Source organism: Carcharhinus amblyrhynchos, chromosome 2 (assembly GCF_965287045.1).
Source record: "Carcharhinus amblyrhynchos chromosome 2, sCarAmb.v2.hapA, whole genome shotgun sequence".
Lineage (NCBI taxonomy): Eukaryota > Metazoa > Chordata > Chondrichthyes > Carcharhiniformes > Carcharhinidae > Carcharhinus > Carcharhinus amblyrhynchos.
In genome coordinates, this window is record NC_137325.1 from 96,425,250 (window position 1) to 96,442,750 (window position 17,501).

The window sequence follows — 17,501 nt, forward strand, 5'->3', positions numbered from 1 at the left end:
AGGTTGCATGCCTCTGAATTAACCAAGATTAAAAAATTAACTTATCCTAGCTGAGTTTCCCAAGCCTTGGGGAATCAGTCACCTAAAGGAAGACTGGATTGCTGGATCCAAGAGGTACTGCCTTTGCAATTAACTACTGAATCCAATTAACTGCTTTACCCACCCATTTGGATTAGGTAGTACACCACTTGCCACCCTCTCCCTGCCTGACACTGGCCCTTTAGATCACCCAAGTTCAAGCCCTCCAACCCCTCACCCCCCCAGTGGCACCAGCCCTTATCATCTCTCCCCAACCTGATAGAAGCTCTTCTAATCTTACCCTTCACTACCCCTTCCAGTCTCCTCACACCTTGACAATAGCTGTTCAAATCTCGCCCTTGCCAAATGCTAGCCTTTCCAACCTTGCCCCGTCGTCAGCCCTTACAACCATCCAGTCCTTACACAGACATTCAGAATTCTTCATCCCATCTCCCCCTTTCTCTCAAAACTAAGACTGGGCCTTTTTTTTTAAATTAACTCCCAATTTCCCCCTAATCTTACCAGCACCAACACTTCCAATCTTCCTCACACCGGCTCTTCCAATCGCTAACCCCTCTACACTCCATTTCCCAAAATGTTCCTTTCAATCTTTTCCCACCACAGGCCATTCCAATCTCCACAATTCTCAGATACCAGGCCTTCCATGCCATTAAATTTGGCTGGGCCTTGAGATATCTAGTCCTGAATGTCTTTAAACAAGGTTTTATGCAGATGAGTGAAAGCAATTTAGTTTTTCCCCCACAACACTTGTACAGAACCAATTAATTCCAAAACTTATTAAATAATTAGCTGATTTTAACTAGGACTAAAATATCTAGAGTGAAATTTGGTTAGACCGTAGCCATAACAACGAAACAAAGCCAATATTCCAATAGCTCAAAAAGAAAATGTTTAATCTATAGTTCAAGTGAAATAAAATGAGGCATTTTTGATGGCCTCTTTCTGAGAAAGTTCAGGATATTGCATGTGGGACTGTCACAATCAAGATGATTCCAAGATTTCTCCCTCAAAAGATGGAAATGCAATATTCACAATCTTCATTAAGATGAATATTATTTAGCCCATGTGTATAACTGGACAACATTTTACACTGCCAACAAGCAAAAATATAGTACTCAAGAAAGATGAACTAAGAGTTTCTCAATTTTACGAAACACCAGTGGGTTAACCTAAAACCAATTTACAATCATACAATTCAGGTTGAGATAGTGAAAAAAAAACAAAATCAGTAAATTCAGGGACTGATTTCAAATGTTTAACATTTAAATAAAAAGGAAAGATAGGACAAAAATAACTATTATACTTACTACTCCAAAACCAGAATCATTTCTGATGCTGTCTCATACACCTCATGCAGGTTAATGACCCAAGGACTGGATTTCGCCAACTCCAATACTGCAATCTCATGAATAATCTCCATCCGACAGTCTTGACCCTTCCTTCTTTTTCTCATAAATTTGGCAGCATATTCCTTCCTTGTAGCCTTTTCCGTACATTTTTTAACCACTGCAAATTTACCTCTGTGCAAAAAAGAGAGAGGTTTTCGCATTTTAATAGCAGTCATCATTCAAAATTTCAGTACATCGGTACAGATCTTAAATAGTCAAGGCTCAATTAATTTTAATCCAAAACAGCACTTAGTGGTTGGCAAATAATGGTGGTTAGCACTGCTGCCTCACAGCGCCAGGGACTCTCGGCTTTGGTCACTGTCTGTGCAGAGTCTGCATGTTCTCCCCGTGTCTGCGAGGGTTTCCTCCGAGTGCTCCCGTTTCCTCCCACAGTCTGTAAGATGTGCTGGTTAGGTACATTGGCTGGGATCAGACCCTTGTGAAACAGGTTAGTTTTACCTGACTGATAATAAAAGTGTTGTGGCAATAGTAATCCTGCTCAGTACAAGAGGAACCACAGGTTCAGACATTTGGTGTGTGTGCTTGGCTGAGGAGCCAATGGTGCAAATCTACCATCTGTGGGATTATGACGGAACCGCTCCAAATCAGAATTCCGCCTAATTCTCCTTCAGTGTACCCGAACAGGCAGAGTGTGGCGACTAGAGGATTTTCACAGTAACCTCACTGCAGTGTTAATGTAAGCCTACTTGTGATGCTAATAAATAAACTTAAAACACTAATACTTTTCACTGCTTAAAACCTGGGTTCATGTCCAGTAAATGGAAGAAAGATGGGCATGTGACCAACTGTTGGGGTTAATTTTCTTTGTTACTCTTCATTTAGTTTTCAGAGTGCATGGGTTCAAAACATCAAAGTAAGTCCTGCTTAATATTTAACAACGATTCTTTTAAAAGTTACTATATCGCATAAAATTAGCAATAAAATGCAGCTGGGAAAGGTGGTGTATAAATGCAGAAATGAGCTGATTCAGTGATGTGGACTATAAATACAACAAAAATGATTGTAATGTTTCAAATTAAATTTCCCACACTCTGTTGCCATCATCTTCTACTCTAAAATACATTTAGGTAAACTATACTGTGATTAGCACTGCTGCCTCACAGCGCCAAGGACCAGGGTTTGACTCCTGACTTGAGTCACGGTCTATGCAAAGTCTGCATGTTCTTCTCATGTCTGTGTAGGTTTTCTCCGGGTGCTCCGGCTTCCTCCCACAGTCCAAAGATGTGTGGGTTAGATGCATTGGCAATGCTAAATTGCTGCTTAACCACAGGATTAGCTAGGGTAAATGCATGGGGTTGTGGGGATAGGACCTGGGTGGGATTGTGGTCGGTGCAGACTCGATGGGTTGAATGGCCTTCTTCTGCACTACAGGATTCTATGATATACATAAAATTAAGTAGTTATAGATTTCGAATTATACCAAACTGTAATTGAGGTTAAAATTAAAATTTAATAAACACCAAATATTATTTATTACAGTCCTTAGTTAGGTCTAGTTTAAAAAGTATGCTAAAATGTAAGTGCGTATACCCCCTCATCAAGTGACTGCAAACTAACACAGAGTACGCCTTGGGGAAGACAGAAACAGTAGCATCGCTATGTAGCAAATGGGGGCACTAAAAACATGAACCTAAGAGGTTAACATTGCTCTGCTCACCACAATGCCATCTTTCTAATAATTATCCATTTAAGTAGAACCGATGTCAAGACACTGGCTAGGATTCTCTGACCTCCCCTCAGCATTTTTCCTTGGTGGTGGTGGTGGTGGCATACCCTTCACTGGTGGCGGGATTCTCTATCCTGCCAGAATTCCCATTGAAGCCACCCCACGCCACTGGGAAACCCACAGCTGGGTGTACGCTGCCAGAGAGACCAGAGAATCCTGCCAGCGTGAGCGGTCAGAGAATCCCGACCACTATTTCACGGTGTGTTGTCTCCATGCAGTTACAATTGTTCAGATTGTTGTTTTTTTGTAAATTGTCAAACGCTTAGACTTAAAAACAGAAAGTGCTGGAAAAACTCAGCAGTTCTGGCAGCAGCCTAGGAGAGAGAAACAGTGAACATTTCGAATGTGTGTAACTCTTACACAGATGCTGCCAGACCTGCTGAGTTTTTCCTGCATTTGTTTCAGGTTTCCAGCATCTGCAGTATTTTACTTTTATCTAAATGTTTGGATTTTCCTGTTTTGAGCACTCTCCCCACAGGAAGTATTTGAGCAACAACCTGCCAGCAGCAACCATGTTGGCAGTTAAACCTCACGATTTTGATTCTTTGCTCCTCATCTCTAACCATCTGGGGGTGGACTATCAAATTTAAAAGCAAACCTTTGACATGGCCAATAGGTTAATCAAACAAATGCAATTCAAAACACTAAACATTCATTGTCTTTTGGAGGACAGACCAACATTTATCCTAGCAAAACTAAATAGAAAGGCAAGCTTTGATTTTCTGTCACTGGGTCTCCACTTTATACAAAATAGTCTCTGACCATATTTGAATACATAGTTAGATGAATGTAATTTGAGACACTTGTAGTGGAACTCACTAGGTTTCAGTCACAAGCAACGGAAAGGAGAACCGAAGTTTAAGGCATGAATGCATTTTCCAAATTTTCATTCCCGTGTTAATTGCATGACTGTACTTTCCTAATGCAGTCTCATGAGAGATGGAGTAAAGTCCCAATCATTAGGGCTTGTGTCACGGCAGGATGGAGTTCTGCTTCTCAATTTATGAGGTAATTTCCCACATTGGCACATCAAGAGGAAATGGACTACCAGGCTGAGAACAGCATCAACAACGCAGACTAGGCTAGTGTTTAAGATATCAGTCCAAGTACAATGTCATTTTCCATCGTCATTCACAAGGACTGCACCAAATGGTCTCAAGACCACAGGACTTACAAAAAGTGCAACAATAGTCTTTTCAAAACTGTGGTATTATTGTTGGCAACCACATGCTGACAGAAACCAAGGGGCTGAGTAATTATTTCTGTCCAGACTGGCTCAAATGAGACTTTGAAGGCAAACATTTTCATTGAAATTGCAACATATATTTAATATAAAATGCAGATCTGTATGCACGAATCTCCTGCATCATTGCTCACAGTGAGTTAGTGAATATATTTACTTTACATAGAGGTATTATGCTATGTAAAGTTCCACACGTTATCATGGTCACTGATGTAGATTGGTTGTTTTTGTCACATGGTATTTTGGCATTCCATTAATTGGTTGAAAATTGATTTCCAAACTTATACCACTTTTTGTGAAATTCACTCAGCAGCTTTTGATTCTCATGTTGATACATGTGTGGCCTGATACATTTTGCTTTTATCCTGTATCTTTTCTTTCTTTGAGGTACATACATGAGCAGGTGTTGGGATCATGGAACTTAGTAGCCTCAGAGGCCACTCAACCCACTGTGCTTGCGCTGAATCTTTGAAATAGCTATCTAATTATCCCCACTCTGAGATTAGTGCAGTCTGTTCACAGCCTTAACCACCTTTTCCACCTCCAGAGGATTGTCCATCTCAGCTCATCTACTGCCGATTGTGTCTTTGTTACCTCACGACTTTCCTGTAGCACTCCTACCATGTTCTACCCTCTGTAAACCTCATATCATCTAAAACTCTGTAGCCCATATTGTAACTTGCATTAAGTCCTCTTCTTCATCACGCCAGCGCTCTACGACCTACATTGGCTCCTGATCAAGCAGCATCTCGATTTTAAAATCATCTCCTCCAATCCCACAACCCTCTGAAATATCTGATCTCTAATTCTGGCCCCTTGAGCATCTTTGATTTAAATTGTTCCACTACCCAGTGGTGTCCATGCCTTCAATTACCTTGGAATTCCTTCCTTTCCACCTAGCTCACTTCTTTTTAAGATCAACGCACCTCAAAACTTACCTCTCTATGTTTTTGCTCGTCTAAGTTATTATCTCCTTTTCAGACTTGTTGTCACTTTGTTAACATTATGAAACAATACCAATTAAATAGATGTTGTTGTTAAAAAGCACCTAGAAAAATATGATACAAGAATATTATATATTGCATAGAAGTGTGCTTCTTGCTAACTTTTCTTATCAAATTGCTATATTCATATTGGAAACCTTCCCTGACATCACAAGGCAATTAAACTGTCCATAGTGATACAGAAGTCAAAACAGGTAAACAAAAATAGGGACAGAATGAATGATTTTGTAGGCATGCAGTAGTTTAATTTTTGCTCATCTATAATGCCACCTCATCTGTAGACTAAACACAAGGCTACTTTAATAAAATGTTCTTTTTATGTTCCACTCAGTAATTTTTGTATTCCTTGCAAAGTGCTTAATGGGGGTGGGGACTTACTTCTAACATTCTATCCATTTGACCAGCAAATTAAGTGTTTTCAGAAAACTCACTCAAATTTGTTGCCCAGTTTATATTAACTTCAAAAATATAAATGAAAACACTACTGTGCATTGCCACATAACGTCTGCAACAAGTATCTACTGGTACAGTCCATTCTGTGTGATGTCTCCATTATTCAGAAGCTCGTGTAGTATTGTAAGCTCGTTTGTGTTCACACAAACTTTAAAAGCAAAACTAAGTAAGTTCTAAATCCATCCACTTCAACTAATTTTGAAAAACAGCCATGCAATGTTGGAGGCTACAGGAATATTTCTGCTGTTTATTATTACTGACGTGCCCTGGGAAACTGCATAGACTGCACATGTCAAACTGCTGAAGCTGTTTTCTACTGGTTTGCATTGCACAAGTGCGATCAGGCTCCATGGTCGATGTTACTTTTAACAGGCCTCACCTCCCTCCCCATCTCCACTGACTTGGTTTGGATTCAGGCTGTGTGAAGGTGTCACCACAGAGCTGGGGAAACCTCAGTCACAGCTAACCTATACTTGGGGCTAACAGCGAACCTGACTGCGCTAGGCTGACCTGAACCAAACCAAGAGATTACACAAAGGAAAGATAGAGCAAGTTTAGCTTCATTCTCTAAATATAAAGAATGATAACAAAGGTTTTTACAAATATAAAGTGGAGGAGACTGGCTAGAGTGAATGTTGGACCCTTGGAGGATGAGAGGGGGAATTTAGTGGTGGGTGACGAGGAAACGGCTGAGACTTTAAATAAGTTTTCTGTGCCAGTCTTCACGGAGGAGGACACAAATAGCTTACTGAATATTAAAGATAGAAGGATGGTAGGAGATGAGGTCCTTAATGCAATTACTGTCACTAGAGAGGTAATGCTTGATAGATTAAATGGGACTGAAGGTAGACAAGTCCCCGGGACCAGATGGAATGCATCCCAGGGCTCTGAAAGAAATGGCAGAGGTGATGGCAGATGCCTTAGTAATTATTTATCAAAATTTGCTGGACTCTGGGGAAGTGCTGGAAGATTGGAAAACATAGAACATAGAACCCTACAGTGCAGAAACAGGCCCTTCGGCCCATTGAGTCTGCACCGACCACAATCCCACCGAGACCCTATCCCCATATATTTACCTGCTAATCCCTCTAACCTACACATCCCAGGACACTAAGGGGCAATTTTAGCATGGCCAATCAACCTAACCCGCACATCTTTGGACTGTGGGAGGAAACCGGAGCACCCGGAGGAAACCCACACAGACACGAGGAGAATGTGCAAACTCCACACAGACAGTGACCCGGCTAATGTCACGCTGCAGTTTAAAAAAAGGTAACAGACAAAAGGTAGGGAATGATAGGCCGGTTAGTTTAATGTCCATAGTTGGAAAAATGCTAGAATCCGTCAAAGAAATAGCGAGGCACCTAGAAGAGAACGGTTTGATCAAGCAGACAGCACAGATTCGTGAAGGGGAAGTCATGCTTGACGAATTTACTCGATTTCTACGAAGATGTGACTAGTGCGGTAGACAGAGGGCAACTGATGGATGTGGTGTTTTTAGATTTCCAGAAGGCGTTTGATAAGGTGCCTCACAAAAGGTCAGGGTGCACGGAGTTGGAGGTAAGGTGTTAGCGTGGATTGAGGATTGGTTGTCTAATAGGAAGCAGAGAGTTGGAATCAATGGGTGCTTTTCTGGTTGGCAGTTGGTGACTAGTGGAGTGCCGCAGGGATCAGTGCTGGGGCTGCAACTGTTTACCATTTACATAGACAATCTGGAGGAGGGGGCTGAGTGTAGGGTAACAAAATTTGCTGATGACCCGAAGATGAGTGGAAAAGCGAATTGCGTGGAAGGCACAGAAAGTCTGCAGAGAGATCTGGATAGGCTGAGTGAGTGGGCGAGGACCTGGCAGATGGAGTATAATGTTAGCGAATGTGAGGTTATCCACTTTGGTAGAAATAATAGTAGGAAGGATTATTATTTAAAGGGTGAAAAGCTGCAGCATGCTACGGTGCAGAGAGACCTGGGGGTCCTTGTGCACAAATCACAAAAACCCAGTCTGCAGGTGCAGCAGGTGATCAAGAAGGCGAATGGAATGTTGGCCTTTATAGCGAGGGGGATAGAATATAAAAGTAGGGAGGTCTTGCTGCAACTGTACAGGGCACTGGTGAGGCCGCAGCTGGAGTACTGTGCGCAGTTTTGGTTGCCGCATTTGCAAAAGGATATATTGGCCTTGGAGGGAGTGCAGAGAAGGTTCACCAGGCTGATACCGGAGATGAGGGGGTTAGTCTATGAGGAGAGATTAAATAGACTGGGGTCTGTACTCGTTGGAGTTTAGAAGGCTGAGGGGGGATCTTATGGAGACATATAAAGATAATGAAGGGGCTCGATAGGGTAGAGGTGGAGAAATTCTTCCCGCTTAGAAAAGATAGAAGGACTAGAGGACACAGCCTTAAAATAAGGGGGGGAGCAGTTTAGATCAGAGTTGAGGAGGAACTTCTTCACTCAAAGGGTGGTGAATCTGTGGAATTCTCTGCCCGTTGAAGTGGTGGAGGCTGCCTCACTGAATATATTTAAGTCACGGGTAGATAGGTTTCTTATTGGCAGGGGAATTAAGGGTTATGGGGAGAAAGCAGGAAAGTGGAACTGATCCACTTCAGATCAGCCATGATCTTACTGAATGGCGAGGCAGGCTCGAAGGGCTAGATGGCCTACTCCTGCTCCTATTTCTTATATGTTCTTATATTCGGCACATTTCTCACAGGGCATATTGTCCTGAATTCAGCTCAACATCTACATTGCTAGATTGCTTCCTTGGACTCACTAACAAAGAATTTTCCAGAATTATACAAATTACTGCACAGAATGAAGTTATTTGGTGCTTTGCACCCATTTCCTTCCAGATCCTTTCACATTCTTCCTTTTCCAAATGCTCATCCCATTCCTTTTTAAAGAACATTCCAGTATCTGCCTTTTCTGCACTTACTGTGATATGTCCTGTGGCTTTATAGCTCATGGCACAAAAAAAATTATTCCCCCTTCCCCCCTCTTATTTTATTCAGGTAGAATCCTCGGTCTCCATTCCTTTGTTTCCACATGAGAAGACACCCAGAGTAAATTCCACAGGATTCTTATTTTCCATTTTCCTCTCTTGGTGGCACTTCACTTGGCATGTCACTGCTCGTTCCAGCTTCACAAGAAATCTGAAGCCTGCATACTTAAAAGGCAGAGCTGTAAGGTGGTGACTGGCCAATCCATAAAGACTGGCAACCATAACTACAAAGGTTAATGGAGGTTATAACAAAAGCAACTGTTCGTTTGAACTAAACCGATAGATATGCCATCCTTCAACAATATTCAGACCTCAAATATAGTAGTTATACTGAGTATTGCTGAGAAAATACATTCTGTCAAAGCTTTTCATCTTGTACTCATCAGGACAATTGCAAGAATACCAATGTCAGAAGGAACAACGATTTTGTATTGTGTAGGAAGACACTGAAAGTTGGACTCTGGTCGGGGCGTTTACAGTTAATAAAACACATTAATACTGGCATGAAATTAAGACACAAGCCTGAGTGAGGGGCAATTGGTTCAATCTTCAGCCTTGCCCAATTTCCCCTGACAAAGTTATGAAGCAAACTGCAGATCACAAAGAACAAAAACAACTGAACTTCCACACAAAGAGAAAAGGTCGGCTGTTAATGACATTTTGCAACAATAAGTGCATTTCTTTCGCATGCTGGGTCAAAATTCTGGAACTTCTGCCCAACAGCACTCTAACTGCACCACACAGGCAATAGCAATTCAAAAAGGCAGGGCACCACTATTTTCTTGAGTGCAATTAGGAATAGGAAATAAATGCTGGCCTAGCCACCACATCCCACAAATGAATAAAAAAAATGTTTTTAACCACTTTTTTCTCTAATCCCTTTTGCTTTACTCTTCTTCCCAAATGGGTCTCTCTAGCATATTCCTATTAGCTTCAGCCTCAATGTAAGGAAAAAAAAAGGGCAGGAGCAACAGAACAAACACATGGATAAAGCACACTGAATAGATTAGCTCATTGCAGCTGTTTGTCCACTCAAAGTACTGACACATAAACTTAATAACAGTACAATGAAAGACATGCCGGTTAGGTGCACTGGCCATGCTAAAATTCTTCCTCAGTGTACCTGCATAGGAGCATGAGTGTGGCGACTAGGGGATTTTTTTTTACAGTAACTTCAACGTAGTGTGAATGTAAGTGTACTTGTGACAATAATAAGAAACATTAAACTTTACGTAATCCGCTGAGATGGACTGTATTCAATTGAACCCTGTTGCCAAGTCACTTATTCTACTGCCAAATCAACAGCAGAGGTTTGCTTAATGGCATCAGGTGATAGATGACAGAAATTGGTTATGTTTCATTGACAAGAGATGGAATATAATCCAAATGCTTAGATTTTCCTGTGCAAAGGCAAATCATATCCTGTCCCGACTTGAACTTCAGACCACCAGCTGGATCTGGTAACATGCCACTGCCCTGAGTCTAATTTTAACATATACTCTCCCCAAAAAAAACTAAATCAATTCTTTTGTGTGACCACATTGCTAACAGATGAAGTCATGCTCACACAGCTCTCCTCTTTCTCCATCTCCCCTTCTAAATACAGTGGACCATTATGCGAACATATATACGTGGTCACAAGAGAGTTTGAAGAGCATGCAGTGACAAAAACAAAGTTTATTTATCATTTAAGTCTAAAAAGGGAAATACAAAAACTCCCTTTGGAAATATTCAGGTTCCTTTGAACAGGTCACTTGTCCCATAATGACAATCACAGCATACATAGTATTTATCGTGTTTTTTTTACATCGCATAAAAGCTGTCATTAAAACAGGTAGAGTGAACAAGCCTCCAGTGTTTTTTTTAGGACTGCTGAATCTGCTACTGGAATAAAGGTATTAAATTTAGCTGCAAAATGCTGGCTACTTGTTCCAAATGCCAAATTAAAGTGTCAATTATAACAACCACTTCATTATACAGGATAATAATACCATTCAAATGTGGTAAAGTATTATCAACTCTTCAATAGTAAACAGGCTCCATCTGCAACAAACAAAAACTGAATCAGGAATTGCAAACAAGTGCAAGATGTATCTTCATTATGCAGAGACAGTGAAAACGAAATGATCACCTTTGTAACTAAGTACAAAATAAAACAGATGGGGAAAAAAATTGCAGAGTTGCAGGCCCTGTAATTGATGAAACTTGTCAAGGGACAGATTAATACCTCTAATTGTTAAGCAAGGATTAAAATTTGTAAAGAGTAATAAGATGGCAGTGAAAATTATTAATATTTCCTTTAGTCCCTGCACAAATGCTTCTTCCACTTTTTCTGCCAAGCCCCTCTTGCTTTACTCCTCCCCTAAGAAATGTTATGCATCAATATTGATCTTTGGTAGCTGCACTAAGCACTGTGCATTAATATATTCACGTATTCACTGGAGGTCGCGAGTGCGGGGAAACTGTCAGAGTGAAGAAGCAGCCATGTAGCGAACATTACCCTGTAAATAAAGCTCTGCTATTTTTAAACTCTCCGTGTCTTCTAGCATCAATTCTCCGATCTACAACAAAAGGGGTCTCTCTAGTTCATTCTGGAGCTTGGGTAATAGAGATACGGAAAATATGAGAAGAGCAATGGAGTGAACACAAGGATAAGATGCTACAACGTGTTAGGTCTCTAACTGCGGTGGGAATCTGTCCCTTTACCTTGCAGGGCAAATTCCACAGCAATGAGTTTCTTCAAATGACTATAGAAGTGTTTAGCTATGTAAAAAAAAAGCACAATTTTTAAAATGTTCTGCCCACAATTGGTCTGAAGATTGAGGGAAGGTCATATAGAAGTAAATAGGAAACTTCATAGGTGCTTAGGTTGGCAGTGAGAGGGGAAAATTTTAAGAGAGCTGAAAGGGGCAAGTTTTTCACACAAGAGGATGGTGAATGCCTGGAGCGCACTGCTGGAGGTGGTGGTGGAAGCAGCTTCTGTAACAATGCTCAAGAGACATCTGGATAGATACACAAACAGGCAAGGAATAAAAGGAAATGGACCACATAGAGACAAGGAAATATTAGATTACAAGTGCATCTGTGTCGGCACAGACCTGATGGACCAAAGGGCCTGTTCCTGTGCTGTACTGTTCTTTATTATTGCACCGTTGGACTTAAGCTGTCAGCACTGCTTTGTAATTGCCACAACTGCCTCTGGAAGAACTTTGCTTTGGTTCATCTGGTCACAGCGACACCACTTCACTTGACATAACCACATTGTATCAGATGGGATCACTTGTTTGCACAAGTCCCACAATATTAAAAAAGGTGGCGTTAGCATTCCCCCACAACCACTAAACTGGAGTTCTTCCACATGGGATATTAAGCAGGAATGTAAACAATCAGCGTTTCAAGAAAAACAAACGTTCCTGTGACATGATCTAGATTTACTAGCGATAATGGCTCCATGGAGAAGCTGAGTGAATGCCAACATGGAACAGGAAACAGAAAGCCACAAGAAATATAACATGCACATCACGAGAATTGGATGATCCCAAAAGGAAAAGATTCCTACCTTTAGAACCGAGTGATTGACGTGACTAGACTGATTCTCTCATTCAGAAGCCTGCAAAGGCTGCTGGCTAAAACCAGATGGTCCTGTTAATTTGCATACGAATCAATCTGCCATCAACAATGGGAACTACAAACTTTCAAAACTCAAGCGAAGGCTCACACAAAGAAAAGTACATTTGCAAGCCTTAGTTTGTTCAGTCACTAAAGACACACTATATACTGCAGAAGTTCAGAATCAGTCATGGCACAGGAGGAAGCCATTCAGCCCATTGTGGAGAGCTAGCATGGACACAAAGTAATCCAGTCAGTCCCATTCTCCCTGGAGCCATGCGAGCATATTTTCTTCAAGTATCCATCCAATTTCCTTTTGAAATTATTGATTGTCTCCACTTCCGCCAGCGCCAGGGGCAGACAGCTCCAGGGCATTGTTACTCACTGTGGAGAAAAGGAAGTTCTTCCCCACATTCCCCCCTGCATCCCTCGCTGGTGTCATGTTCACCTAATAAGCCAGTGAGCACAGGGCTGCTGATGAGATTCCAAAGCGTGGATCTTGCACCAACAATCTGCAAGGTAAATGTTAAACTGCCAGGCGGTCCCATATTGTGCAGGGCTTCCAGGCTACTATTCTTGATGAGTCCCAGCTTGTAGTTGCTGCACAGAATCAATGGCACTGCTACCACATTATAAATCCACCTTAATCCTTCGCCTTTCATAGAAAGATTTAACACTTATTGCTGCATTTTTGCTTTCCTTGCCACTAAGTGCTGCACTTAGCAACTGAGAGCATTGCGCTTGCTAGTCTTTCTTCATTTGAAAATGAGATGGGAGCACAGGGTGCTGACTTCTTGGTTCCACAATTGTCATTGCCAGGCTAACTGATCAACTCAAATAAAATGCAAAAACAAAGATCTATAGGATAATCTTTTACAACATCTCATCATAGAAAAGAGTAACGTTCTCCATTGGGTTGCTATCCTACTGTACCCATTAAACAGCTTGGTTAAAAGAACCAATTAACAAGGATTTAGAAAAATAATTGATCATGCTTCACATGATTATTTTTCAAAGATGTGACTAAACTAGTACTTGGTAGACACCCTCCAAATAGAAGCTATACTTGGATTCTCAAGAAGCAGATGATTAGATTTCACAAGAAAATCTTGAAGAAATTTACAGAATTCATCTCAAATTTGTTAGCTGGATTCAAAATGGCCTTGCAACAGGAAACAGAGACTGATAAATAAAAAATCTGGAATGTCAGAAGTGATCTGTTGTTCACACTTATCACCAGCAATATTGAAAAGGTACTTAGCCTTTGCAAAGATTATAAAACGCACAATAGGTGACAAATATACGATGGATTGAAAGCAAAATCTGATTTAATTGAACAGATAGGCTTTAAAATTGAGGTGAATGCAAGACATTGCACATTGGAAGAGGAAATATGAAGTGTGTACATGTTGAATAAGTGCTACTTGCAATAGATGTTACTGCAGAAACAAATACTAGGATGTAGCTCAAAATCAAAACAATTTATTCTAACATGAGAGAGACTAGTTAGTCCACATGTAATGGATAATGATCAATTTTGCCAATTGTTACGGGAACCTTGCCCACAAACAGGGCTTACTGAAAATTCACAGGGAACTTGCACTGTGAACTTGTCCAATACATCATGTTTTCAAGCCATGCTTTGCTCAAAAGTCTTGCAAAATTCATCTTATTGGCATTTTAAGCATTCTCCTTTAACCAACTGGAATTGGAAAGGTTTCCAGAATCTAGATTCCAGAATCTAGAATTCTAAGTTAGAAAAGATAGTACTCATGATAAAATCTTGGGAACTCAATCCACGCTCTTAAAATGCTGAAAGACAGGTAAGATGCAGATGTAGGGAGATTATACAATTCGGACTGAACACAGAACAGGAGGATTCACAATTAAAATTAACAAGTTTTTCTTAACATTTTATCTCCACTGCTCTCAAAGAAATAGGAATTAGGAGCAGTCAGTCAGCAACTTTACTGTGATGTAGATTAAAACCCTTTTAAAAAAACAATTAGTTTAATATCAGGCTTGTGATTTTGGGATATTTACAGAATGAGACACTCCATAGGGTATTGTTAAGGTGGAGTTGGGCAGGGGTATTTGAAAATGGATATTAAGGAATTTTGATAGACCACTTCTGACATTCTGCACAAAGCATGACCTGCATTTGACATTACAGTTTGCAAATCACTCCCTACGTTTAGTTATCCATCTACTGCACTCATATTATGATGCTAATGCTGAAGACTGCATGTACCATTACGACCGTCGATCTGTAATATAAACAAAGCAGTCGGATTGCAATACTGGGATCTGATGGAAGAGGCAAACATGAACCGATGCTGGTACTGGCATTAGATGCTGCTTGCCCCCATTATACTCTGGCTGGCCAAACATGATTCTCAGCTATCCCCAAACAGTACACCGAGTAATGTTTAAATACTGCTGATATAGGCAGTCCTTCGTCCAATAAAAGATGGAGCCTTTAATCAAAGATTTCAATCAGAGTTGAGAATTTTGAATAAAGTCCGTACGAGCTGGCGTTCTTACATACTCGGTATACAAGCACATTAGCCTCCAATGGAAGTAGTCACAAAATGACCTGCAATTATTCCATCATCAGCTTATTCTGCTTTGACCAGTTATTTTGCTAACAGTAACCAGGGTAGACAGTGTTGTTAGGGGTGGCATGGAGGCACAGTGATTAGCACTGCTGCCTCACAGCATCACAGACCCGGGTTTGATTCCCGGCTTGGTTCACTGTCTTTGTAGAGTCTGCGCATTCTCTCCGTGTCTGCATGTGTTTCCTCCCATAGTCAGAAAGACATGCTGGTTAGGTGCACTCGCCGTGCTAAATCCTCCCTCAGTGTACCTGAACAGGCACCAGAGTGTGGCAACTAGGGGATCTTCACAGTAACTTCATTGCAGTGGTAATGTAAACCTACTTGTGACACTAATAAAAACAAAATTAAACTTTGTTGGCATGTGTTGTTTGATTAACAAGCAGTTCTATGTCTGACACTTAAAGTAGCATGTTTCCTAACTGCTACAACTCTGTGCATGCTAATTCCACATGTTTTACTAGACTGACATGGACTCAACAAATTTCTATCTAGCTTTGCAGATTACTTCAAACTAGGACACACCCTGCAGCTTAAATCCACTAAGACAACACGAGATAAACAAGGAAATAACTCTGCTATTTTTGGATTGCATTATATATGATGGCTCTTCAAAGATGCATCAACAACACCACCCCACTCTCCCCCCATCTCCCAGCTCAGCAAACACCCCCATCCTGTACCTCCCCAACAGAGACAACCCAGCAATGCCAAGGGGCTGCCCTAATACTGCCTGGGCATGACCCTCTAGGAGCTATACTCAATGGTGGGTTCTGTTCACCAGGTCCTCGTTTGTCTAGACCTGTAGTAAACACCGCCAACATCGGTGGGAGGGTAATTCCTTACACGGGTGGGGGGGGTGCGGGAATTATACAGCAGAAAGGCCCACTAATGACATTTAAATGTATAGTAATGGGTTTTCTGACCTTTCAACCCTATTGTAACCCTATTATGTCATTAGTAGAGGGAGCAGTTTATCATCTCAACGGGAAATCCTGTTGGCGCAAATGACATTTTTGGGCTCCCATTGGGTTCTCTGCCCCCCCCTCCAACTTTCCCGCCCACTGAAAAGGGTGGTGGAAAATCCCATTGTTTGGGGAGGGGCTGTAACAGGAGTGGGGATGATTTGCAAGGGGAAAAGAATGCCATGGCACTATATCCCATCCTTCTTAACCTGCAGTACAGATAATTGTTCAGGTTCCAATCAACTCTGCTTCTTAAATTAGCATAATTGTTGCTAAAACTAAATCAAATGAAATAAAAAGTCTTACACAAAAATAAGGACACAATGTATAATTTTAAAATGGGGACTGGATTATATCTGCACAGCTCGGTTCAATTATCCCTCAGCTGTTTCACTCTAAGACCGCCTGTGACTTCTTCAATGGAGATCCATGGGAGATTGGTGAGAATAACTTGGATATTTAAATATTGGAATAAGCAGGTTTTTAAAAAAATCTGTATGCAATAAAAATTCAAATGTCCATTGTGCACTAAAATCTATACTTTTAGTTAGTGATTGATTTCTTGGTCTGTGTACTCTATTTGCTACAATACTGGCTGTAATTAGGACAAGGAAAATAATGAGAAAAATGGCCGTTGATTTGTGAACTCGAGCAAATGCACTCCAGTTAAATTCATGGCCATGGGTCATGAATTGCTGATCTGTGATCGAGAAACTCCATTTTATCTTCTCTTTAATTGGTGGCCTCCAGTCAGTAATAAGCAGCGATCTGGAAATATTACATTTTATAATTAAGCAGTGTAGCGTTCAAGGGAAAATATGAGTTTTAAAGACAGCGAAAGGCTGATCTGATAAATACTGACAAGGCGAGAGAGTCCAATGATTCCCTGTGGCTATGTCCCAATGCAACACAATAAGCTATCGAAGGTCTTTCGTCCCAAACCAGGTCAAATAGCACCAAATTAGACTGTGGTGCCTTTCATTAGTCAATGGTTTACGGTTTTGTTCATTACATGAAAAGTTCCTCAAAGTTGTGATATAGACAAAGAGATGTGCACGCAGCAATGTCCAATCGTACATTTTACTCTTACGAAATGTCAGAACTTGTAATTTTTTCAGTTTTATTCCTTGCTCCCAATAAATACCAGTTTAGACTACATAGAATCCTACAGTGCAGAGTGCAGACATTCAGCCCATTGAGTCTGCATCAATTACAGGCCCTATCCCCATACATTTACCCTAGCTAGTCCCCCTGACACCAAGGGACAATTTAGCATGGCCAAACCACCTAAACTGCAAATCTTTGGACTGAGAGAGGAAACCAGAGCATCCAGAGGAAACCCACGCAGTCACCCAAGCCGGGAATGGAACCAGGTCCCTGGCTCTGAGAGGGAACAGTGCTAACCACTGTGTTCTGCGGCACGGTGTCAATCATTCAACTGGTTACAC

General features: G+C 41.1%; 1 protein-coding gene across 1 annotated transcript in view; it reads right to left on the reverse strand.

Moving 5' to 3' along the window:
* stk17a (serine/threonine kinase 17a) overlaps positions 1–17,501 on the reverse strand; it is an 89,046-nt gene that overhangs the window by 55,862 nt on the left and 15,683 nt on the right. Inside the window, exon 2 of the mRNA XM_080209549.1 lies at positions 1,347–1,559. Within this exon, the coding sequence (XP_080065675.1) occupies positions 1,347–1,559 (213 nt within the window). The remainder of the gene's footprint in view (positions 1–1,346; positions 1,560–17,501) is intronic.